The sequence below is a fragment of the Haliotis asinina genome, chromosome 10 (assembly GCF_037392515.1).
Source record: "Haliotis asinina isolate JCU_RB_2024 chromosome 10, JCU_Hal_asi_v2, whole genome shotgun sequence".
Taxonomy (NCBI): domain Eukaryota; kingdom Metazoa; phylum Mollusca; class Gastropoda; order Lepetellida; family Haliotidae; genus Haliotis; species Haliotis asinina.
In genome coordinates, this window is record NC_090289.1 from 21,485,566 (window position 1) to 21,512,408 (window position 26,843).

At 41.9% G+C, this 26,843-nt stretch overlaps 1 protein-coding gene across 1 annotated transcript in view; it reads left to right on the forward strand.

Moving 5' to 3' along the window:
* The window catches only part of LOC137298857 (dnaJ homolog subfamily C member 13-like), a 318,010-nt gene that overhangs the window by 197,244 nt on the left and 93,923 nt on the right, over positions 1 to 26,843 (forward strand). The window contains exons 33-36 of the mRNA XM_067831190.1: positions 11,498 to 11,652; positions 12,464 to 12,665; positions 19,367 to 19,482; positions 23,325 to 23,403. Of these exons, the coding sequence (XP_067687291.1) occupies positions 11,498 to 11,652; positions 12,464 to 12,665; positions 19,367 to 19,482; positions 23,325 to 23,403 (552 nt within the window). The remainder of the gene's footprint in view (positions 1 to 11,497; positions 11,653 to 12,463; positions 12,666 to 19,366; positions 19,483 to 23,324; positions 23,404 to 26,843) is intronic.

A 26,843-nucleotide genomic window follows, 5' to 3' on the forward strand; every position in this document is an offset into this window, starting at 1 on the left:
AAAAACAATGACTTTCCCTTTGGTAGAGAAATATGAAAATCTTCTTACGTAAAAAAAAAAACCCAACTTATTACCCAACCTATTTACCCAAGTACACAGCAAATGCATGTATGTATTCCTTATATAACTAAGTTCCGTTGGTATCCTCAAAGCAGTTTCGGCCCAAAAGTGTTTTCAGGGTGCATGCGACACAGAGGTTACATCTTCCTTGCTGTAACTCGCGTTTGATGGTGTAAACCTACACATGTTATTTGTCATCATTCTCTGGATGGTCAGTTAATGAATTTATAACAGGTATAATTAGTAGTAACACCACTCAGGTTACTCAACAAAGGTTCCCATTTGGCATTTCTCCTGTCTGGAGTAAATACTCAACATTATAAATTAAGGTCTGTAGTGGCAAATGTATTGTATGTTATATAATATGTGCACGTAAGTGATGCAAGAGGGTTTATCAGCTGAGTTACAAAAACAAACATCGATCAAAGGATTAACCGATAACACACTGATTGATTAATTACTTTTATCTTCTACAGCGGATTTGTCTGAAGACAGTATGTGTAAATGTACTAATCTATACTGACTACACCCTGTCGTAAAGTGCGAGTGTAAAAACAACATCCTCCCTTCAAAGAATTAACCACCCTTGCGTTGATTAATTGGTTGCTCATTATTGGTTCACTAAATTACTTAGAATGGCGGACATCATACAATTAGTTGCCAGGTGTGCTATCTTGGGTGACCAATGAGAGGTTTGTCAGGTTTTCACCAATGTTAAAGACGTGACACGATGTGTTACTTTTTCGCAAATTAGACTGTTGCAAGACACACGACACAGTCCAGGATTATTTACCAGCTGCAGATGAATGGAATATCGTTCTTTTATGTGGATATTGATGGATATATTCGTGAACAAGGTAGTAGCCTGACATTGTTTTACATTCATTATTTGCATTTTGTTTTAATTTATTTGTTGTAGCATTCAGCAGAATCAATATGAAAGAAAACACACACTAGATTGCGTATGTATGTGAAATGGGATCCACATTGGCAATCTATACAATGTATAAATGTTGCTGTCATGTTAGAAATTTACTATAAGTATAAGCAGACCGTGTGTTTTTTTTTATTAATGTTCAAAATCATACAAATATGACAATACGCTAATTAGGGTTATGAGACAAAATATAGAGACGTACATTGACTTCGATATTTTTCCGTCCTAATAGTTTTTTTACCATTTCTACCACTGGCAGATGATTAACCTTCAAAATGTTTCATTTGTTTTCATATTACACTTGTAATGAAGTGAAAATGACTTCACCTTAGTTGATCTGTCTATAATTAAACTCCCAATTGCGCATACGGACTGCGCAGCAGAGTTCACGAACCAGTCACGAATTCTGGGATATCATCCGGGTACTCACGGGAGAAAAATAATAACAAAAGTTTACACCAGTCCACGGAAATTGCTCCGCATCAGTGCCCCTTTAACACCTATCAGACTATACGACATAAAGAAAATAAGTTGATTTATGACTCGTGCACCCGAGTCCCGTCTCTGCCACATTATGTAATTAGGCAGGTGTGATACACATGACAGGTTTTTATGTCTGTGGGTTGCAAACAAACTACATTCACTTTTTTCGGATGACTGGATCTAACGGAAACTGGTGCAAACTCTTGTCAGTTTCAAGTCCTGCTTTGTACTTGGACGAATGACAGATTCCAGCCACTCAGTAGTTGACCATCTCTACTGACATGATTTTTGATTGGATCGAGCGCAAATTCAGAGAACATGTATTTTCAAAACCCAACATCTCTATATACATTCTTCATGGATAACGACTTCTTTTCGTGTATATGATTTTGTTTGACAACAGTGTATGAATCCATACTGAAACGACGCATCAAGTACACAAAGAGAAGTTGTTATCCATAAAGAATCTTACTTTCTTGTGACTGACTATACTTCTAAAATGCCCATCAAACAGATCATCCTTCTGTACACACAATGAACCCTCAGCATATCAGCAAATGAAACAGCCAATCAGAAGCCACCGTTACACTTGAGTGCACATCCACCCGCTATGACTTGGTTCGGTCTCCCGAGGACTTCGTTTCGGGGGAAGTAAGCCCAAGTACAAAATATTGCACTTTTGAATCGCGATTGTACGCTTATAATTTTGTTTTTGTGTTTTTTAAAAGCAGCATTGTATATTATATGTCATGAATAAGTCATAAATGTGTTTTAATTATGTTTGATTTTTTGGTTGCATGTGACCTTTAAAGAAAATCTGGAGCTTAGAGGTAAATGCTTAAAACAAGGATGAAGCCCCCAATACTTTTGATGTGCCATTCCTCTCCTATTCCTTTGGAGTATTTGATTGGACAAAACAAGACATCCAGAGTCTTGACCAGCAGACCAGATAGATCATGTCTGATAACAGAGCCAATCACCCTCATTCGTCTCTTAATTGTTTAGACCTGTGAAGGTCTAAGGTAGAATAGGCCTTCAGCAACCCATGCTTGCCATAAAGAGCGACTAACGGGATGGGGTGGTCAAGCTCCCCAGTTGCGCAGGTCAATGTCCATGCTGTTGATCACTGGATTGTATGGTCCAGACTTGATCATTTACAGACCTCGGCCAGATAGCTGGAATATTGCCGAATGCAGTGTAAAACTAATTCACTCACTCACTCTTAATCGTTTATATATGCCAATCATGCCAATCGGGGTTTGATTAATGTGGAGGCTCTTCATTATAGAATTTTATTGTGTACCACTGCACATATGTATCTATCGGATGATCCTCTGGTGATGCATAGCAAGACTCACATTGAAAGCAAGGAATTCCATAGTTATTTTAAGCATGCCAAGGTTGTTGGACACAATCTGAAATTTGAAGTTGATTTTGTTGATGGTGATGTACTGCTGGATGCTACAGCCATGGGAGTAAACCAGGTGAAGTCCTTCACCAAGCCTGCTTAGAGTCGGTCCTTTGTTGAGAAGCTCCCTGAGAAGCCATTGCATTGTGTTTACATGCTGTGATTGGAACAGAACAGCATTCCAACCGATTCCTTCACCTGGATGAAGTCGCCTGGTCTGTGTGAGGGCTTCCTTTTTGCTGCTAAGGACCAGTCACTTCCCAATCACAGTCGCCAGCATGTGATTCTTAATCAAAATGTGAACATGAAATGTCTATTATGAAATGAATTTACAGAGACTGTCCAACACCTTCTCAGTGGATGCCCTTCCTTGCTTCAAATAGCATACCTTAGACGATCCATTGCCTGCTTGAGTGGTCATTTTATCCTCAGGAGAGATTCCTTCCCAGCCATCATCCATGGTTGATCAGTCATATCCATCGCTTGTGTTGTCTGTCATCAGGACGTATGCGTTAGAGACGAGTGCAGTGATGACATTGCTATGTTGGGCTCCACACAACAGGCGTATTCGTCGTCTTTAGTTGAAGATCATCAGCTTTCACATTTGGATGGTGCTATCAGGAATGTTATGGCTCCTTTCAACCTGATCTTGACAGCATCCAAAGCAGTTGCAATGGCAGTCATTGTGTGTTCACATCATCAGGCTTATATTCGAGCAATGATGGTTTTGATTCAAGAGCAATTTCAATCTATCCTCAATTAGCTGGCTCACTTCTCTTATATGCACCACAGAGGTCCTCTCCATTTATCCTCCTGGGAGGATAGATACCGCACTGACCTGTTCCGACACCCCTGGTCGGGTAGAACTTTATTCAATGGAGCGATTCGGTAGGTGGCTGATAGAGTTGGGAAGGATGCACATCTTCAGGTGTTGGTGGAGTTTCTTAAGTACCAATGCATGCAGGTTGAGAATTCCATGCGACAGTGGTGAATTGCTTGATATGTACCATCTAATCCAGACTTATATTCCAATCCAGACTTATGTTCCTCTTTTTGTGCCTCTGATCAGTCTGAGTCTCTGAAGCCTGACAGACAGTGAGCCTAGGATCCAAGAGCCCGACTTGGTTCTTCCGTCCCCTGTTGTGCCCATCCAGCTTTCTCCTATAGGCAGAAGACTTGGGACTTATACCCCAAACTTGATCTTCTTGGAAGACTTATGTTGTCGCCACTCTATCATCTGGGTTCCAACTTCCGATTGTGGGCCATCCTCCTCTTACCATATATTACAGTGTATAAGCCGAATTTGGAGGACCAAACAAAGCTGTGTGTAGGGTCATCTTATCTATGAGGCACAATTTCACGAAAGTATTTTTCAGGTCGTCAGTGCCCTGTCAGGACGATCTTACAGGTTAGCGGTATACCTGCCAGAAAGTTTACGATGATTACAGCCACTTTGTTATAAATGATCTATAAAATACAAATCGAAGTATACAGTTTTCAAATTATTTTGCCCCAAGTTCTGTACCTACCTATTTACACACAATAATAATTTTTAAAAAGTTATAATCCTGTTTGGTCGCCATTTGCAAACTTACGTGCAATATGATCAGCTGTTTCCTGTCACTTCACATATGGTGATTACTTCCTGTTGTTCTGTAATGCCATGCAAGCGATACACAAGTACTGTTAATAGTGGGCCTGATTGTTATTGTTTTGTTGTTTGCACAAGTACTTTCAAGAAGTAGGCGATTATTGGAGTTTGGGCATTCATTTGTAACATGTCATTATATCCCCCAGCTGAAAGGCACAGTGTGATCCTGCTAAATATCCCCTCAACCTTTTATATATTTGTTTTTACATTATCGGAAAATTGTTATTAAAAGACTTATCAAATAACATCTATGGTCGTCTTTTCCCCAATATCAGTGACTCTCTTCTCGGTAACGGGATACAACGGGCATTTACCTCCGTTTTTTAAGCTTCATATGAAATAACATGTGAAGCGATTCGTTTGATGTTGGGTATCGTTTGAAACATCAACCTTGACAAGAGTATTTTCCAATTTGTAAGAAGCAATCTTACTGGATAAAAACTAGTTTCATCTTATTTGCCACAGTCTGCTATAAGGATTGTGAATGGTCAAAATCAAACATGTGACCTATGGCAGCCAATCAGATAACAGCGATAGATACTGTCCTTGTAAACTTAAAGATTCAGAGGAAAGTTTTGGATAAAATCATGCAATTCCGAATGTGTTACACAACACATCACCACTTATAATACATTATAGAACTTAGTGCATGTATTGTGCTAGGTTATGACCTGTGACAAAAATGCTTCATGCACATATTTTAGGATAAACATTGTGTCCGAGCATCCAGTTCAAGGCGATGAGAGCCTAGTTGTCACTTGAATTACAGCGCACAATCACTCAAAAAAGATGGACGTAGTAACTTATAATGTTCATTTGACAAGTTTTACGAGTACTGTTGTTGATTGTATTCTTCAGCTTATTCACATTGATTATTTATCTCCTGAAACATCGTTACTTTGCTCTTTGACAGCTTGATGATGTGGACCTGTTGATTAAGCACATGTATGAGAATTGAGAACTGCCAGATGCCTGATACGGGGGATCGGCTCATGCATGAAACATACCATTTTGTCACTGATTTTAGGGCTCCGTTAGGGGGTCGGCTTATACACAGTAATATACGGTACACTCCCTCCAAATCACAGAACATATCCATTACAGCAGATGGCTGTTCTACAAACCACAATAGACATATTGCTTTAGAAATGGGTGTTTGAATCTCTGTGACCGACTCTGAGAGAACTGGGGTACTCTGATATTTCTGGTCCCAAAGGTAGACTTGGACAAGCTGAGAGTCATCTTCAATATGAAGGTTTTCAGCAAGCTGTTTCTTCCAGCACCTCCACATTTCCTTAGAATGATTATCAAGACGGGGGATTACATGATCATTGTCGATCTGCAAAATGCATATTTACACATTCCGATTTTTTCATCACATCACAAGTTCCTTCAGTTTGTCTTCAAGGGCACCCACTATCAGTGGCATGTTCTCCCACGTGGAATTTCTTTGGCCCTCTGTTTACATGGGTCACAAAGCCGATTGTCATCTTTGTACATCCAAGGGGATTACATTCGAAGCATACATCAATGATTGTATCCAGACCCAGACCGACCATGCGCTTCTCCGTTGTCATATGGACAAGCTGACTCATCAATCGTCAGAAATCAAAACTGATATCTACTCACCATCTTCAGTTCATCAGAGTGGTGTTTGACACAGAGGTCAACAGACTGTTTGTTCTAAGGGATCATTTTTTGCAAGATGCATTGTCTCACTCCACTTGCATTGTCTCAGTCCACAACACTTCATCAGTGGCAGGAGCTCTTGGGTCTTCTGACGTCTACACAAGTTGACACTTCAGGAACCAACTTCAGCTTCAGCTTCAGCCATTTCAACTGTTCCTAGGTCCTCATATCAGAGTTAGCAATTAAGCAGCATTGACGTCCCTTCCCTTAGAGCTACATCCTTATCTTATATCCTTATGGTGGACAGACGAGTTGAACGTTTGTGGAAGCATTTATTTAGAGCCATTTGCCCTGTCTCACCACCTTTACAGATGGGGGGCTCACATACTTGATCAGCTAGTGTCAGGGCAGTGGTCTCACGCTTGTCACATCAACATTCTAAAGCTTAGAGCGGTAATTCTGTCCATTGTCCACTGGAAAGATCTTCTTCAAGCGTCATCTCTCAGGATCCTATTGGACAATGCAGTGGTCATGTGGCACATCAACCAGATGGGCTCTCCTCAACTTCTGTGATGGACACAGCAGTTTATCAACCTGGTGGATTCACTTGGAATAACAGCCAATCACATTCCAGGTGTGTAGAATGTCATCGAAGACTCCCTGTTCATTGGCCTGGCGACATGATGCCGTAGCCATTCAGTCGGACGGTCTCAAATTAAGCCTTTCCACCAGTGGTTCTTCTTCCATGCATACTTCTAAAGGTTCACATGACCAAGAGGATGGCACTGCTTTTGGTCGCACCCTTTTGGCCAGCCACAAGTTGGTACGTCAACCTACAAGACCTAGCCAACCCCATCCCGTGCCACTTCCCCCATTGACGAGACCTACTAGTTCATCCTCACTCCGATCAGCACAACAGCTCTACGCTCATGCTTATCTTCACATTGCATCGTCATCGGTCAGTAGTAGCGAAAGGGTAAACTGCTATTACTACAGAGCATGGCAAAATTTGGAAATTTGAACCATAAAGTGTATATTTATATACTTATAATGCAGTGGATGCCCATCCAAGCTGCCCCACATCACAGGCTCCAAGACGAGAGGAAAGGCACAGGTTGTCACTTGAGCAGCTGAGCATGCTCCACAAGCTTAATGCTGATTGACAGGTGTTGATATCGCGGTAGGCACAGAGGTCGGGTGGTCGGAGGCCAGCAAGTTTTGATTCAGCTTAGCATAAAGCACACATAGTTGGAGAAAAAGAAGAGAGCTTCATAATGTGAGATAGGATAAGTATATCTATGGTTAAAATTTCCATCTATTGTTGAAAAAATGTGTTTTGAGATTACGCTTGAACGCTTAAAGAGATGGAGCTGTACGTAGTTTAAGTGGAAGGGAGTTCCGTAGTGTAGTTTCAATTGAAGCAAAGCACCATATATCTTGAGGTTGAATGGTGGAGGATCACACAGGTATGAGGGAACCGTGGAGTTAACACACAAAAATGCGAGAGTAAGTACCTTGAAATAAATTCTTTCATGGATCTGTATCCAGCTTGCAGTGCAAGGAATCCAGAATGAAATGTATGTTATGGGAGAGCTTAGAACGGGTTACAAGACAGGCAGCCTTATTTTTGAGAGATTGAAGGTGTGTTATCAGGGTTTTGGAGGTATGTGTAAGCACACTTTTGCAATAGCCCATTAGTGACAGAATGAGGGAGTGAACAAGCAGAGCAGTGGTGTCTTGGGTGAGATGGTGGTGAATACTTAATATATTATGGAGATGATAGTGAATAGTTTTGCACAGCTGATTTATTTGAATTTCCATGGAGAAACTGCTGTCCAAGTACACTTCCAGATTTTGCACAACTCCATGTTGTGTATGGTGAAAGCCTGGTTAGTCTCTGATGGAATCATTTTGTGGACCAGTTGTGAATCATCAGCGTAGAAGTGGCTAATGACCTGGTACTGTGCAATAAGGTGACCCAAGGGTTTTGGTATCAGTATATATCATGAAGAGGACTGGCCCCAACATGGAACCCTGGGGTATGCCACATTTGAGCACTGAGGAAGATGACTGGAGATCACCAATGTGTACATGACAGGTATGAGAGGCACCATTTTAGAACAGTCCCAGAGATACCAGAATCAGTTTGTAGTCGATCCATCAACATTTCATGGTCAGTTGTATCAAAAGCAGACAAAAGGGCTAGCAAAACAAGCATGGCAATGTTGCTGTAGTCGACAGCACTATTGACCTTGTCCAGTACACAATTCAAAGCTGTTTTTGTACTGTGTGATGCCCTGTACACAGACTGATGCTTATCCATTAAGTGAAATTTGTGAAGGTGTTGAGTTAACTGTTGTTCCACTACCTTCTCCTGCAGTCTATACAGAAAAGATAAGTTTGAAACTGATCGGTAGTTTGAGTACTATTCAGAACCTAGTGAAGGCTTCTTTATAAAAGGCTGTATCATGGTGGTTTTGAAACAGTATTTAAAGACGCTGGTTTCCAACTTTTGTTGATAAAACTGGTGACTGTGCATAGAAGAGTGTCAAGAATTTTCATGAAGAACTAGGTGGGTTCAGGATCCAGGGGACAGCATGTTATCTTAGAGGACATAATGATCTTTCTGATATCAATGTCACAGACAGGAGCAAATGACACCATCAGCTGACCAGTAAGTTCCTCAGACAATATATTCTCGCACACCTCTCCAAGAGAATGACGTAACTTGGTGATTTTCTCCATGAAATATCAGTTGAACCCCTCACGTCATATATTTTCCCTAACAGCTTGAACGGTGTGGAAAATCTTGCTATGCATATGCTCTGATATAGCTGTTTTGATACACTTGTTGCCATTGTTCCAAGCAGCAGAATACAGCTTATAGTGAATCAACAATCTGGACTTGCACCAGTGATGTTCAGCTATACACTTCCCCCTCTTGTCATTCAGTATCTCACAGTTGTACCATGAGGTGGCTCCCTTGGGGAACACCTTCAGTTTTGCTGGAGCATGTTTGTCTAGCAAACTTGTGGCATTAAATAGAGATTAATACACGAGCGAGTGTGTCATATTGTTTTACGTATATAAATCCATATTTCCTGAGCGAGAGCATTTGTTTACAACATGCATTGGGATGTAGATTTAGTTTGGACACCTTCAGATGACGGAATGATTGAAGATGCGCAAAGCGAGCATGGAAGCATGGCAGGCTGATTTTGAAGACAACAGATTTCCCACTTCCCTGTGTTGTGCATCAGAAAGGCGTGAATAATTGTTTGCACAAAAATTCTTTGTAATGTTTTGTATTTGATAGCATTTCATTGGTTTGTTCTTGTAGTAGCGATACTTAACATTCATAGTAAATTTGTAGTAAAAAGTTACGATTGAAAAAAGTAGTTCCACATTCCAATGGGGTCATGGAGGCCATGGTCAAATAACTGACCAATGAAATTCGTTTTAGGGTTTATTACATGTGTGCAACATATGATTTTTATGTACTCGGTTATGTTTCACTGTATGGATAATAATCAGATCTACAAGCTCCTCTGTATCATTAGGTGGATCAGACACAAGAGACTCTACAAGGTCCTTCTTAAATCGCCAAGATCTATGCTGTTCTTGTTGCTGATTTGTACTTCACATTGTTTCAAACTGGGTCGCTCAAGGTTTAATGCGAGAGTCACTATGGAATGATCTGAGAATATGGATTCTTTGACTTCCAATTTTTGGATAGCATGCATGCGGACCATGTGTAATTACCCAATCAATAGAAGCACTGACCGATGTGTTGGTTCACATGCTGTTTTAAATCACAGTTTTCAAGAATGCTGCACACTAGTGTGATCCGAGAGTCCTCCTGGTTGTCAAAATGAACATTGAAATCTCCTAAAATCAAGAGAAACTTTGCTTTTGTCTGTTTTGACAAATGGCACCTAATTTGATTGAAAGATGTGAAAAAGTGTTGACGGCATAAAAAGTTCGGATAAACAAAACTGCCCCTAGACAGCAATGATTACTTCATGAATAATGTTACTTTATCACAATTTGGCATCTTGGGAATTTAAATGAACTAATAAAACCAATTATTTGATAGTTGCTGTTTACCAGTCTGTGTTCCCTAGATTTCCAGATCAATTAGTCAAAATGTTAAAACTGTAAACTATTATAGCTACCATGGTGTTCTGTTCTGATCATCACTGAAGTGGTCAAAATCATGTCAAACTATGTCTTGTCAAGCTGGTAAATTAATGTTCTCCATGTATAGATTATGTGGTATGAATAAGCATATTTCCTTCACAGTTGCTTGTAAATTTTTGATAGTAAAATCATGCCTGTATTACTATGTGGTTCAGAAATTTAGGGTACCAGGTATTATAAATTCATAGAAAAAGTACAAACTACAGACTTCAAATTATTTCGAAATGTTGGCAAGTATGCATCAAACAAGGCAGGTTTTGCATGAGTCACTTTGAGGATACAACAAAAGAGAACTGTATTGAGAAGAACAAAGTTCAGAGGGATGTTCATGCTGATATCACCAATTACATCTTCATCTGGAAGGATGTTTTTGGATGACGAACATTGCTAACTATAATCTTGGGGACTTTAACAGGATGTCTTCGAAATTCACCAGTTCAGTGGCATGGTTGTATCATAGTTATTAACAGTAGAAACTAGAAGATAAGAATTTATCCACAATCAGGTTGCTGTCCTATAGCCACCAACAGAGTCCATGTCTGCTGCTTTACAAGATAAATGATTGCACAAGTCATATGATTCAGTTAAGCTGACGACCAGATGTGGAAATGTAGTTCTTTGCATGTCTTTAAAGTCCACAAAATCTTATGAATTACCTCTATAGCTAAAGGTGGTGGTTCTCCTTATATGGACATAGTGACTTAAAGAGTTCCCATTGGTATATTGACCATTCCTTTTGAATCCAAATAGATTGCTGGCCCACCAAATGTCAGGAGCAAGCAATTAGTATGAGTGAGGATAAAGACAAATATATATTTAGTGGGGAAAAATTATATTTTGTACTTGTCCTGACTCATAGTATTAATGAGTCAGGAAAACTCCTGGACTTTAAAAATGGAGAGAGTGACGAGCTTCAACTGATCACGTGGATTGCTGGTGTGCATGCACATAGAGATGCTCATTTGGTGTGAGGTATTTTTAAGTGTTCTTAGGCTCATAGGACATGTTACATATGTAGATACTTTTGTCCAATATTTAGATATTATATTTTGTTCATATTTTATCATGGAACAAGTTGCCTTCATGTGCCGTGCATAACTTGTTATGCTTACTGATATTTGTCTTCCAGAACAAAACATCAGACATAATGCTTCAAAGTATATGTGGTCATATTGTACCTGAAGCAATGGTTTGCTACCTAGAAAACTATTCTGCTGAAAAGTTTTCTGAGATATTCCTAGGAGAATTTGACACACCAGAGGCCATCTGGAATAGTGAAATGAGGTCAGTATGGTTTGGCATTTATTTATTTACAGATGAGATTAGAAGAAGATTGTTAACTTCTTTATCCTTTTGCTTGACCTATATGAATGTTTTTACCAAACTGAAGAATGATATTGTACCATAGGAATTATAGTGCCATAATATGGTACAGAGTGGTTCTGATGTTCAAAACCTTCCAAATCATGTGATGGGAATTAGTCAGGAGAGAGCCAGAGTCACTGAAGACTAATTTTAATATCAATTCCGAGAACAGCATGATTTATTTCTTAAATGTAGCTTGGGATGTCCCAAGTTGGTTCAACAATGTAGGTACCAGAGCTATCCTTGGTTTTAACCCCTGCAGCTTGCCACATTATTTTACTCAAGTAAGAAAAGCCAGCTTCTCTATTTTACTCAAGCAAGAAAAGAATCTGATTCAATGTTGATACAAATGGCTAAACAGACAGGAATCTACCTAATCACTTGACCAGTATGAATCTTGTTGAAAGATTTACTGGATGCTTGGAAGGACATTTTGATATCACAATAGTTGTTTGGGGTCTTAATTTATTGAGTCTAAATCAAAGAATAATATAGGTGATAACAGGCTTACTTAATAATTTGGTGCAATCTATTGAAGTCTTGTCTTCGTCTGTGGATGATTGTTAGTAAATATTATGACATTGCATGAGCTGCCAAGAGAATAGTTTCACAAGTAGGTGTGCTGTCAAAGTGTTGTTTCAATGGGTATAAACTTGTCCAGATCCCTGTTTTACTTCAGATGATAAGTTTTTATGGTGCTGTTTTATATTATGTTTCTCAATGTTTACAGACGACTAATGATAGAGAAGATTGCATCACACCTGGCTGACTTCTCTCCACGCCTGCAGAGCAACACTCGAGCACTGTACCAGTACTGCCCCATCCCAGTTATCAACTTCCCACAGTTAGAGAATGAGCTGTTTTGTGACATCTACTACCTCAAACACCTGTGTGATACAGTCAGGTTCCCAGACTGGCCTATCAAAGACCCAGTGAGTTTCAAAATTCTCTGAATGAACCTGCTATTAAGTACTTTCCAGTAATGTTTGATATCACAGACCCTCCCCTGCACTGGAATTTTTACATCATCACCATCTCTCATGAGAGGCTAGTCCAAACAGAAGAGCATATCCATAGTCCACCCTTGATGTGATAATGAGTGGGAAAGGTTCTGCTGGTGTCCTCTGTAAGACCTTGTCAGATGTTGCCAAAGTTCCTGATCAGGTAGTAGTAGGATTTAGATACACCATTGACCTGCTTCTCCCTTTGCAGGCAACTGTCAAAATACACCCAAAGATTCTTCACTGATTTTTGGATTTGAAATGCATTGGTTGAGCGTTGGTTGAGTTTGGAGAAAGGTAGTGGGACTGCTGCTGCTGCTGCCTCCGCAGTATACACAAACAGCTCCAGATCATTTACCAAATGAAAATGTTAATAGTATGCACCACAAGAGCTACTGGACTGCTTATGTAGTAAAATAAGAAGCACCACTAGAATCTGGTTCAGAGTTAACTCTGGCATTACATTTGAGGAGTAACTATCATCTGCTGTCAAGTTGTACATGATTTGGCTACAATTAAAATTTTTTACTTACCTTACCATAGGTCTATACCATATTACCTCAAGCTTCACTTAGTAGGAGATCTGACGGAGTTGAATTGCTATTCAATCTTGAATGGCTGCTTCGCAATCGATGACTGTCATGATACGGAAGTATCTGGATCTCACCCCCTGGACATGCGCACAGACTCCACAAAAACTTCACTTTTACTTCAAGCATCGTCTGATCTAGACGTGTTTGGGTTGCAAAAAACTTTGACAGAACTAATAAAGTTTCACCTTTCTACGCCTTTACACTGATTCCTTTCACGGGTTTTGTGTGTGTTGTTGTGCATGACATGCCACATGCCAAGTTTGTAAAGACTTGAAGTCCGGCAAGGATCCGCACCCGTACTGCCCGGACTGTGCTGCTGTGTCCTGCTCCCTCTTGCAGCATTGTGCAGTGTGCTCGAGACTCTATTCTGGAATTCAAGGCATACTTGGCGGTAGTGAGGAAGAGGAAGACACAGAAATTAAGAAAAATGTCTCGGTCGCATGCATCCTCGTCTGGTTCAAGGTTATCTCTTCCATGTACACCGGAGATTTAGTCTACATTGATGATACCTGGAGCGGCGTTAGAACAGGATGTTCAGGCATCAGAAGGTCTTGATCCAGAAGTCCCTGGAGTAGTTCATCCAGTGTTTGTCAATGACATCGTTCGCCATCCAGGTCACCGGATTGTAGGGGCCGATCCCTCCACCGCAGCCACAGGAGTTGGCGTTAGCGGTCTCGATCAAGTCAAATATTACTTGGACGTCTGATGTCGAGCAATACTTCTCTCCAGACTATGAGGAGGACCCTGCACAACTGAAGGAGGAAGAGGGATCGTACCTGCCATTGTCTGCTATTTATGATTGGATAGCTGATAGTCTCCCAGAGTGCTCCTACCCGTCGTCAGGGGTAGACAGCGCCAGGGCTATTAGGGTGGAACCCAAACTTATGATCCCGCCACATCCTATGGTGACTGATGCCATTTCTTCGTTGAATGATGACTTTGCCAAACTATTGTTGAATGCTACAATCAGAGCACCAAAGTCTAAGAAACAAGACTACACGGTGCAACATTATAAGGTTCAGGACTCCAAGTTACAAGCAATTGACTCAGAGTTGGGGCATACTAAGACCTGTATCAGTATTAGCATCAGCTACTTCACCTGTGGACTTAACCGAACCTAATGAGTCCTGATTGGAACATCTGTCGTCACTATTCCTTTGGCAAGGCAAAGTGTTACATGTCCTGTTAGGACATGTCAGGACAGCACTGGCAGTGACAACAGTCGTGCACAGGATGGGATTTTTGGATGCGTGTTCATGGCAGGAAGAGTTTAAACAGTGTCCGATTAGAACTCCTTTCTCCTCACAAGCCATCTTTGGGAATGCCATTCCAGAGCTGTACAAGGAACATGCTGAAATAAGAAACATGGAGGTATCTTTGTCAGCATTTGAAGCCCTCTCATCTGCCTTTCGTGATAAAGCGGGAATGCGCGGCAGAGGCAAGAGATGTTACATCCCAAGGAGAGCTTCCGTCAGATCTGCCTTTACAAGAGGTCAAAGCCAGGACTTCGCAACAACTGATCGTCGGAAGCCAGTAGACACAGCCAGGGACGCCCCGGCCACTCCCGGCAGAGGGAAGGGGAAGCGCCCCTATTCAAGACATTGAGGGTGTCGCCTGTCACGACTGGGATCTCCTGCCCCCAGACATGCTAGTGTTCCCTACACCAGTAGGTTTTGGAGTGAGTGAGTGACTGAGTTTAGTTTTACACCGCACCTAGCAATATTCCAACTATATGGCGGCGGTCTGTAAATAATCAAGTCTGGACCAGACAATCCAGTGATCAACAACATGAGCATCGATCTGCGCAATTGGGAACCGACATATGTCAACCAAGTCAGTGAGTCTGACCACCCGATCCCGTTAGTCGCCTCTTACGACAAACATGGGTTGCTGAAGCATCTTTTGGAGGAACTGGTCCATCCTCAAGGATCCCTATGTTACCAGAATTCTAAAGAAGGGCTACAAACTACCGGTCATACAGCCTTCACCATTGACATCTCAGCCCGCGACACTGGCGTATTCAGAGGCGCAACATTACTTGTTGAGGGACAACATCGAAGTGTTGTTAGGGAAATGTGCCATTGAGGAAATACTGGACCCACACCTCTCTCCAGGGTTCTACTCTCCAGTCTTCCTCATTCCCAAGAAAGACTCTGACAAGCTTCTCATGATTCACAACATGGTAGCGTTCAAAGACCGTTACTTGATGGAGCCTCCGCATTTCAAGATGGTGTCTCTAGAACAGTTGCGCCTCTAGTCGACCCCGGGAATGTGGCTGTGCAGTCTTGACATACAGGATGCTTACCTCCACGTCCCCATCTACCTGGCTCACAAGAAATTTCTGAGGTTTGTATTCGAGGGTCGACATTACCAGTGGTGAGTCCTGCCGTTTGGCATTTCCACGGCCCCATGGCTATTTACCAGAATCACAACACCCATCAGTCGTTTTCTTCATCTCAGGCAGAGTTCGACCCATATATAGATGACTGTCTGCTCAACCAGTTCGAACCTCAGTTGCTACGTGGACAGCTAGACTTTGCAATCCGTCTCCTAGAACAGTTAGGGTGGATGATCAACCGTGAAAAGTCGCATTTACAGCCCATGCAAGAGTTGGTGTTTATCGGGGGCCGGTTCCAGACACAGTACGACCGATGGGAAAAGATCTCCTGGTTCTTAGCAAGGGGGGACTGTCGGAACCATTGCTCCTCAGAGAGTGGCAGTCTCTCTTGGGCCTTCTGACGTCAACGGAGGACTCAACACGCAGGGGGCATATGATGCTACGTCCATTGCAGAGGTACCTCCTCCCGTACATACAGGCAGACAATGTTACGACGCTCTTGTTGCTTCAGGTACATCTGCACCAATACCTGCGCTGGTGGATGATCGAGTTGAACGTCTGCGACGGAGTTTGCTTGACCAAGTTTGTGCAGGACCACGAACTATTTGTCGACGTGTCATTCCAGGGTTGGGGCGCACCTCAGTGATTGAACAGCCTCGGGGCTCTGGTCCGGTGCTGAAGCAAGCTGGCACATCAACAATCTCGAGCTGGAAGAAGTGATTTTAGCTGTAAGTCACTGGGCGTCGATACTACGCCACTCAAACCTACTGATTGTCTTGGACAACGCGACAGTGGTGTGGCTGATTTTGACACAAGGGACAACCAGATCCAAGTCCCTACTTGATGAGATGTTTCGCCTAGCCAGCATCCTAGACACAAACAACATCGAAGCCAGAGCCCATCATATTCCAGGGTGCAGAAACGTACTAGCCGATGCACTCTCGATGCATCCAGGGAAGCCGTCCCCAACCGAGTGGATGCTTCACCCAGAGATATTTTGGCTCATATGTCAGAATCATGGGCGCCCGTTGATAGACCTAATCCTGATAGACCTATTCGCCATGAATTTCAACGCTCAGCTTCAGGTATACATTTCTCTGAAACCAGACCCGGCAGCTTGGGCGGTTGACACTCTGTCAATGTCCTGGGAAGGTCTAGATGCGTACGCCTTCCCACAGCCAGTACTAGTATTGGCGATAATGCCCAAACTTGAACTCACAGTAAGGATCCGTCTGCTTTTGGTCGCACCCTGGTGGCCAGCGTGGACAAGGTTCGCAGAAAGAGATCCGTTCTGGCTACCAGAGTGGGATCAGTTGCTGCACCATTCTCACAGTCGGACACTCCACCCGGACCCGGCGCAGTTTCATCTATGAGTCTGGACCATTTGCAAAGGACTTTGAGGGCCAAGGGATACTCATCTCAAGTGGCAAAGATCATTGTCCGGGCGCACAAAGCTTCCGGGCACACATCACTCTATGATGACAAGTGGGCAACATTTGAGAAGTTCTGTGCCCAAAAGTCGCAAGACCTGCTGTTAGTGTCACCCCAATTCCTGGCAGAGATTTTAACGTTACTTGCGGTGCTCAAGGAAGCTCAGGGGCAGTACTATTGGGACCTACCTGTCAGCACTGAATTCAGTGTTAGCTGTCAGAGGAGATAGGACGGTCTCAAAGATCCCCGAATTAGTCGCTATGTTAAAAGCGTTCAAGCTGGAGGACCAAAAAATTAAGTTCCGGATGCAAGCATGGGACCTGAATGTTGTGCTACAACACCTAAGAGGTTGCGCTTTCGAGCTGCTGGATAGGGCATCATTTGATAATTTAACCAGGAAAATTGTGTTTCTGCTGGTGTTAAGTGACAGTGGCGAGAGTGAGCGAGATTCATGCACTGGATTATGTTTGAACAGAAAAGCCACAGTGCTGTACACTTGGGCCTCCTCTGGGATTTCCTGGCAAAGAACCAGCTGCCAGGTCAACCAGACAGATTATTCACCATCCCGCCCCTTACGGCCATTATCGGACCAGAGAATCATGAGGAGCAGTTGCTTTGTCTGGTTCAGGCTCTCAGATGGTATATCAAGAAATCTTCTTCTTGTCTGGGAACCAGGAAGAGATTGTTCCTGCCTTTTTCTACAATGGCTAGAGGGAAAGTCACCAGGAACACAATAGCCTTATGGTTGAGGCAGACCATCCTGGCAGCTTATGGCGCACAGAATCTTCCTCACCCGTCGTCTAACAACCCACATGAGATTTGGCCATTAGCCTTGACTATGGCCTAAACACAGGAAACAGGAACTGTACTGTTCTTGACATTTTGACTAGGCGCTTCTGGCAGTCTTAGACAGTATTTGCTAGCCATTACTTGCGGGACTTAGCAGTGGAAGATTGGGAGGGGCTGCAGTCTTTTGGACCATTAGTAGTTGTGCAGCAACTCACACGTCCTTCCGCCCTATAAGGTATGATCTTACTTACCTTGGTCTCTAGGGGTCTTGTACTTACATGAGATAAGTTACTGTACCCCTCCGATGGTTAGTACATGACCTACTACTCTGATCCTGGTTCCAGTGACCTTCACAAGAGATTGTTGTGGCAGATCGGCATGCAGGGGGAATCAGTAGTGGTCCAGCTGCCCCGAGGCATATGTGGGATCTTAAAACACTGACGTCCTGTCTGTTGTATCCACATGCTATAGACCTATGGTAAGGTAAGTAAAACATTTGTTTAAACCTAAATATTTTAGATACTTAAATACTTACCTTACCATAGGGCGTTCAGTCCCTCCCAATGCTCGATGCTCCTCCCCACTATGGGCTCTTCGGACTGAGAAGTAAAAGTGAAGTTTTTGTGGAGTCTGCGCGAAGTGCACAGGGGTCAGATCCAAATACTTCCGTATCATGACAGTTGTCGATTGCGAGGTAGCCATTCAAGATTGAATAGCAATTCAACTCCGTCAGATCTACTAAGCGAAGCTTGAGGTAATATGCTATAGACCTATGTAAGGTAAGATTACACGATGCCATTTAGAAAGTGGTCAAATGCAACATATGTCATATTTGGGATTTCACTTTCTTAGTAAAGTACAAATTCTAGTACTTTTTCGGTTGAGTCCCATTCGGGATTCGAACCTGCACCCTCAGAGTCAGGCACCTAATCGCCAGCACACAAAGTCAGCCGCCTAGCCCGCTCCAAGTCCAAGGCTGACTTTGTGTGCTGGCGATTAGGTGCCTGACTCTGAGGGTGCGGGTTCGAATCCTGAATGGGACTCAACCGAAAAAGTACTAGAATTTGTACTTTACTAAGAAAGTGAAATCCCAAATATGACATATGTTGTATGTAAGGTAAGTATTTAAATATCTAAACTATTTAGATTTTAACAATATCTTGCATCCAAGACACTGCTTTACCAGAATTATTGTTGCACTGTTAACATGACTGTTTTGTTACGTAACAGTGGTTCTCTAGAGGGTATTATACTGTCCTTTTTCGTCAAGCAGACCACATTACAAGCCAGTTTGCATTCTCCTTACTTGATGATTACAGATTTCAGTACTCAAAAAATCATCTGGAATGTACTTGGTGAGGAACGATGCCTTTGATGTCATTTGCTTCCCGCCTGGAAAGCCTTTCAATTTTTGAAGTTCTTTTATAGAAAGTGCATCAGTAGTGTTCATCCTAAAATAAGCTACTTTTTCTTCTATTTAGGTTCGACTCCTGAAGAATATTTTGGATGCATGGAAGAAAGAGGTTGAGAAGAAACCACCCACGATGTCAAATGACGAAGCTTATGATGTTCTCAATCTTCAGAAGGGAGTTGGAGGGTAACAGATAATTTATATGTTTTGGCATTATGTATACAGTCTGTTTGAGTCAGGAATGGGCCTATGAGTTGCAGATTTTATCGTACAAAATTGCCACATAAATAAAAATAGTACACGTTTTTCTTTTACTAATACTCAACAGCTTTCTTATTTTTGAACATTTTCAAACTATCATCATTGAAAACGCAAAAGTTGCTATCTGTCGCGGTCAGGTGAACTGCAGAAACTGAACAGCCACTATCTCGTTGTGCATGGGATACACATGCCTGATGATAAATGAAGTTGAAAGCTGACGTGAAACAGTTGATGATTAACGTGTACGATTTTTTTCCATGTTGAAGCCAAAAGCGACAAACCATTGTATGCTGTTAATAGATTCCGTAAGCAGGCATCGAAAGCTTTAGGAGTATCAGCAAGGGTACTAACAAAACATTGTGAGCATTCAACTTCTTTATATATGTGTACTATTTTTATTTATGTGGCAATTAGTCCATTTCTGACTCCAACGGACTGTGGGTGTCTAAGTAGCTTCATTAATTGGTGTGTCAACAGGCAGCATTCACATCCATCATGTGCTACTCTGTGTCCATCAGTTGATGATTCCTGCAATCAGATTATATTTTGTAGAGATATGGCATGTCTTCCTCAAATAAATAAATGAAAAAAAGGCTGTGGAGGGTGAGGTGTCTAAGTCACCAGGCTAGTGATCAAGTGAGCTTCAGGAGCCAGATCGAGTCCACCTGTGACCAGTTGTAAAAACATTGGAATCTACCCTGAGTGCAGGCTCTGTCAGTCCTGTCAAAGCCCCGAGTGTATACTTCCTAACCCTGTACAATAACAGACAAATCTGTTGGTAAACACCTAGTTGTGGGCACAGCAACATGCAGTAAGCATGGACAAAGTACTGTGACTATGTGTCCCAGTCCACCCATCTTATGGGTGCCTCATAAGGATGTGAAAGTCACGTTAACTCAGTGCACCTAGTGGCTGCAAGAGTTGTATGGACTGCAGGGAGTTGAGATTAATAATACAATAATTGCCATTTGAGATTGACATTCAGTGATTTAGGGAAAATGAAAGCGCCTTTGAGCAGCAGAGCTGGATAGCAGAACACCATACAAACATTACCATAATAATAGTAACAATAACTACAAATCTCACAGCGGATAGCAGAACACCATACAAACATTACCATGATAATAGTAACAATAACTACAAATCTCAAAGCGGATAGCAGAACACCATACGAACATTACCATGATAATAGTAACAATAACTACAAATCTCAAAGCGGATAGCAGAACACCATACGAACATTTCCATGATAATAGTAACAATAACTACAAATCTCACAGCAGATAGCAGAACACCATACGAACATTTCCATGATAATAGTAACAATAACTACAAATCTCAAAGCGGATAGCAGAGCACCATACGAACATTACCATGATAATAGTAACAATAACTACAAATCTCACAGCGGATGGCAGAACACCATACAAACATTACCATGATAATAGTAACAATAACTACAAATCTCAAAGGGATAGCAGAACACCATACGAACATTACCATGATAATAGTAACAATAACTACAAATCTCACAGCGGATAGCAGAACACCATACGACCATTTCCATGATAATAGTAACAATAACTACAAATCTCACAGCGGATAGCAGAACACCATACGAACATTTCCATGATAATAGTAACAATAACTACAAATCTCAAAGCGGATAGCAGAGCACCATACGAACATTACCATGATAATAGTAACAATAAGTACAAATCTCACAGCAATTTTAAACTGAATTATTATAAATATTAAGAAATTCAGAGTGTTTTGTATCATATCAGCATAAAATAATGATGAAATGTGAAAAACTGGAATTTATCCTCAAAGCCTGTTCATCTATACACCTGGAAATTAATCAAGCAACACCCCAATTTTTTCTATTGGAGCAACTTTGAAGTGTTCTGACAATCAAAATATGCCGGGTTGATATAGTTTGACACTTTTTTATTCAACAGACGATCTCTGACAAACAACTTAAAGGGAAAAAGTATCAAGACTTTGCTTTATTGCAACGAAATCCAAATTCTTAAAACTGTCTTAAATTCATGAAAAAATGGACACAATTTACTATTCATCCACAGACGTTGTTGTCAGGTGTATTAACACAAATGTCACATGGAAAGAAAGAACAGTCATCTGAGAGTCTGCACACCGACTTTCATCAATATCTAGTGTGTCCTCCCTGCGCACGCACCACCGATTCCAGACGCCTCCTCATTCCTTGGATGAGTCTCCGGATCTGATTCTGGGGGATCCTGTTCCACTCCTCATGCAGGGCAGCCGTCAATTCGTTGAGATTATGGACTGGTGGGTCTCTCTGCCTCACACGACGGCCAATAAAGTCCCACAAATGTTCAATGGGGTTGAGGTCAGGGCTCATGGCAGGCCATGGAATTCTGTCAATTGCATTTTGCCGCAAAAAATCATTTACAGCATGCGCCCTGTGAGGTCTAGCATTGTCGTCCATAAATATGGGTCTCGTTGCCAGAGGATGGTTCTCAAAATGAGGTACCACAGCCCTGTCAAGAACCTCCTGTTGGTAACGAACACCGTTAAGGTTGCCACGGATGGTAATGATATCCAACTTGCAGTTCATGGAAATGCACCCCCATACCATAACGGAACCTCCCCCAAAGGCCACAGTCTCCTGGATGTTCCGTGGAGCCATTGCTGTGTTCCTCTGCCTCCAGACCCGAGTACGACCGTCCACCATGTGCAGCAAGAACCGGCTCTCATCTGAGAAATGGACCTTCCTCCAAGAGGCAATGTTCCAGTGCAAACGGTCATTACACCAGGCCAGTCGGGCTGCCTTATGGGCTGGAGACAGTCTGGGTCGCTTGATTGGCCTCCTTGCCCGGTATCCTGCAGCTTTCAGACGATTCCGAACAGTCCTGTTCGAGATGGGTCTCCCTGGAAGCCACTCCTGTCTCAACCGAGAGCTCGAGTCGAAGGACCTGCGCCGTACAAGTCTCAGTAAAGCTCTGTCCTCCCGGACTGTGGTCTTCCTGGGTCTTCCTGGTCTAGGCAGGTCTTTAACTTCATTAGTGGCCCGGTATTTTTTCAAAAGTTTTGAAATTATGGAATGATGTCGTCCGATTTGAGTCCCGATTTGTCTTAGAGACATACCAGCATTCCTCATGCCGATTATTTGCCAACGAGTGGCCTCTGATAATTTCCTACGTGCCATGACATTGAAATGAATGAAAAACCGAATGCAATCGACAACCTGCGCTTGTAAACACCTCAGGGAAAAAGTGCATTTTTCGAAAGTTGAGGTTAAAGCAATGCACGTGCGCTGTGCAAGCTTCACGCGCGTCATATCAACCCATGAAAAGCTCATGCTGTATGTCAATACATCAAAATTGAATAATCAATCATCAAAATTACTTCGTTAAACTTTGTTAAGTTTTTATGTGTCTTTGAATTTGGTGTTGCTTAATTAATTTCCATATGTATATATATGTTCTCTGCATATGGCCAATGGCATCTGTACCACTTTGGGACTTTCAAATATCAGGATTAATAAATTTTGAATACTATTACAGATGCAATAATAATTATTACATTTTACATGGAAGTATGGGAAGCGCAACCAAAAAAATCATCTAAGAATTTGTTAAGAGAGACTTAAATATGCCATTGAACATGTTTTAAAGTATTTGCAAACCCTAGTTGATACAGGCTAGTTAAACTTCTTTAAATCATGTTAAAATTTATGAGGTAATTTCATTCATGTTGATGCCAATTGATTTTACTTTCAGGCATGATGAAGCTAAAATCAGAAAGGCCTACTTCAAGTTAGCCCAAAAGTACCACCCGGATAAAAATCCAGAGGGACGAGTAAGTATTTGAGTAACCAAACTATTTTATTTGGGTGAAAAATTGTATGTGTTCTGGTATGTTTGTTCAGTGTTGAGCATTTAAGATTTGGATCTGTAATTATATCAGAAACTGCTTTACATATGAAGGTGAAAACTGCTATGTTGTTACCAATACAACCCTCTAACACTTGATTGCGTTTTTCCTGAAACGTGTTTTGATTCTACAGGCTTAGCTTGAATAAAAAAGTATAATGATAAAACCTTATCATTTTGTTGTTGGTCCGCATGTTTTATTTGTTTTCTGAAATATTTATATCTTCTTCTTTAAGATTCTTCTATGTTTCTTTATTGGTTATCATGGGTAAATCTGAGAGGTCTAAGTACTTTCATCCTCCCCCTCAGGTGCAACAAATTACTTACCATGAGGGAAATTAATCTCCCTTCAGGATCTGCATATGTTGACACTCCTTGCTGTTTTGTCTCGATCAGTGTTCGAGAAGTATGCTCTGGAATTTAAAAAGGTCAAGAACAAAAGACTTCAGTCAAAGTGTCTGCACATGGCAAGATGATCATAGTTGATCATTTGGGAGTCTTGGCATCCTTTCTGTCCAGTCTAATCCTCACCAGGACCATCCATCAACACACTGGCCATTAAACACAGGTTTGTTTCTGAGGAAATGTTTGAGATCTGATACAAGATATGGCAAATATCAAATGATCATTTGGGAGTCTTGGCATCCTTCCTGTCCAGTCTAATCCTGACCAGGACCATCCATCAACACACTGGCCATTAAACACAGGTTTGTTTCTGAGGAAGTGTTTGAGATTTGATACAAGTATGGCAGATATCAGCATTTTCCAAAGATATAATGATCTTCCATGATCCTCCTTCTCCTCCTCATAAGAGAGCCAGGCTGGAGCCCAAGAAACAAAAAACTGGCTGACACTTTCACCTCAGTTGAGGCATACCAAGTTCCAAGGCATGGACCATGATTTTGATCATATGGAGTACTTGTGTATTGATAGTTTGGCAAGTGTTTAAGTAGAAATCAGGAAGCTGTGCAGACCACCATCAAAATCCATAAAGGGACGCTTGAGGGAGGATGAGGTGTCAGGTTCAATCCCACCTGAGACCGGGTGTAAAAACCTTGGAGCCAACTTTGTGTGCAGACTCTTTCAGTGTTGTTACAACCCCAAGTGTACAGTACACAACCCTGTGCACTTACAAGAACCCACCAAACTGTTGGTATATGACCAAATGGTGACCACATGCTAACAGCAAGTTGTGGGTACAGCAATGTGCAGTAAACTTGGATGAGGTACTGTGACTATGTGTCCCAGTCCACCCAGCTGTAAATGGATACTTCAATATGATGAGACAGCTACAAATAACTTGGTGCGCTTAGAGACAGTAAGAGTTGTATACTCCCCAGGGAGACACAATGGGCCACTGAGATTGACATTGAATGATTGAGGGAACAATTTGTCAGTGCCTTGAGAAGGCACTGGTTTCCTGGATATGTGCGCTATATAAATAACCTTTAATAATAATAATAATAATAATAATAATAATAATAATAATAATAATAATAATAAGACTGTTATAAAGAAGTCCAAATCTAATACAGCTCCAGGGCCTGATGGCATTCGAAACCGGTACTGGAAACTGTTTCCCTGTGTCCAAGCACCACTCCGTCACTGTTTCAATTCTCTTGTGGATACAGGTGATGTTCCTCCATGGTTCTGCAAAGGTCGCACAATACTCCTTCCCAAAAAAGGAGACTTGACTGATCCAAAAAACTTCCGCCCTATCACATGTCTAAATACTCAATATAAATTATTCACAGGGTGTTTGTCAAACCTCGTGTCATGTTACTGCTCTTCCAATGAGATAATTTACAGAGAGCAGAAGGGGGCGAGAAAGGGATGTTGGGGGTGCAAGGATCAACTTCTTGTACAGAAAATGATTTTGGAAGAGGCTAAAACATACCACCGCAACCTCTCCATGTGCTGGATAGACTACAAAAAGGCATACGACTCTGTCCCTCACGAATGGATTCTGAAGTCTCTTCAGTGTATTGACCTCCCTGAGCGACTACTTCATTTACTCAAGTCTTTAATGAGTTGCTGGTCGACTCAACTTGAGATGTACTCGCAAGGAGAGGTGCAGACATCGGAATCTATTCCAATCAGAAGGGGAATATTTCAGGGGGACTCCTTCAGTCCTTTGCTTTTTTGTCTGTCTCTAAACCCGTTGAGTTTCCTGCTCAACGGGGAGGAAGGGTACCATACCGGACCTCCTCAGCACAGATCCCCAACACCTCTCACTCATCTCCTCTATATGGATGACATCGAGCTCCTTGCCAAAGGAGAGACCAATTTGAAAGAACAGGTTCTCCTTGTCGAGTCCTTCTCTAATGATATTGGCATGACATTTGGACTCGACAAATGTAATACTCTTCATCTGAAACGTGGCAAGGTAACTAATGATGGATCGGTCGAGTTACAAGGGGGAGGAGTTATTGAGCATCTTGTGGAAGATCAGGCCTACACCTATCTTGGAATGCAAGTTCGAGACAAGCTCCAGAATGCCCTGATTCAAGATAAACTTCGGGCCGAGTATAAATCTCGTTTAAAGAAAATCTGGAGTTCAGAGCTAAATGCTCGAAACAAAGTCAAAGCCACCAATACTTTTGCTGTGCCAGTCCTCTCCTACTCCTTTGGAGTAGTTGATTGGACAAAACAAGACATTCAGAGTCTTGACCGCCTGACCAGAAGGATCATGTCTGATAACAGAGCACACCACCCTCGCTCCTCTCTTAATCGTTTATATATGCCAATCAATTCGGGAGGTCGGGGTTTGATTAATGTGGAAGCTCTTCATGACAGAATTTTATTGTGTACTTTTGCACATATTTATTTGTCAGATGATCCTCTGGTGATGCACGTCAAGATTCATGATGAAAGCAAGGAATTCCACAGCTACTTTAAGCGTGCCAAGGTTGTTGGACACAATTTGAAATTTGAAGTTGATTTTGTTGATGGCGATGTACTGCTGGACGGTACAGTGATGGGAGTAAACCAGGTGAAGTCTTTCACCAAGTCTGCCCAGAGTCGGTCCTTTGTGGAGAAGTTGTCTGAGAAGCCATTGCATCGTGTGTATATGCAGTGTGTGGAACAGAACAGCAATCCAACCGACTCCTTCGCCTGGATGAAGTCGGCTGGTCTCAAATGTGAAACTGAGGGCTTCCTTTTTGCTGCTCAGGACCAGTCACTTCCCACTCGCAATCGCCAGAATGTGATTCTTAAAGAAAATATCAATATGAAATGTCGTCTTTGCAATCAATTTACAGAGACTGTCCAACACCTTCTCAGTGGATGCCCTTCCTTGGCACAAACAGCATATCTTAAAAGACATGATGGCATGGCTCGCTGCTTTTATTATCGTCTCCGCCATGC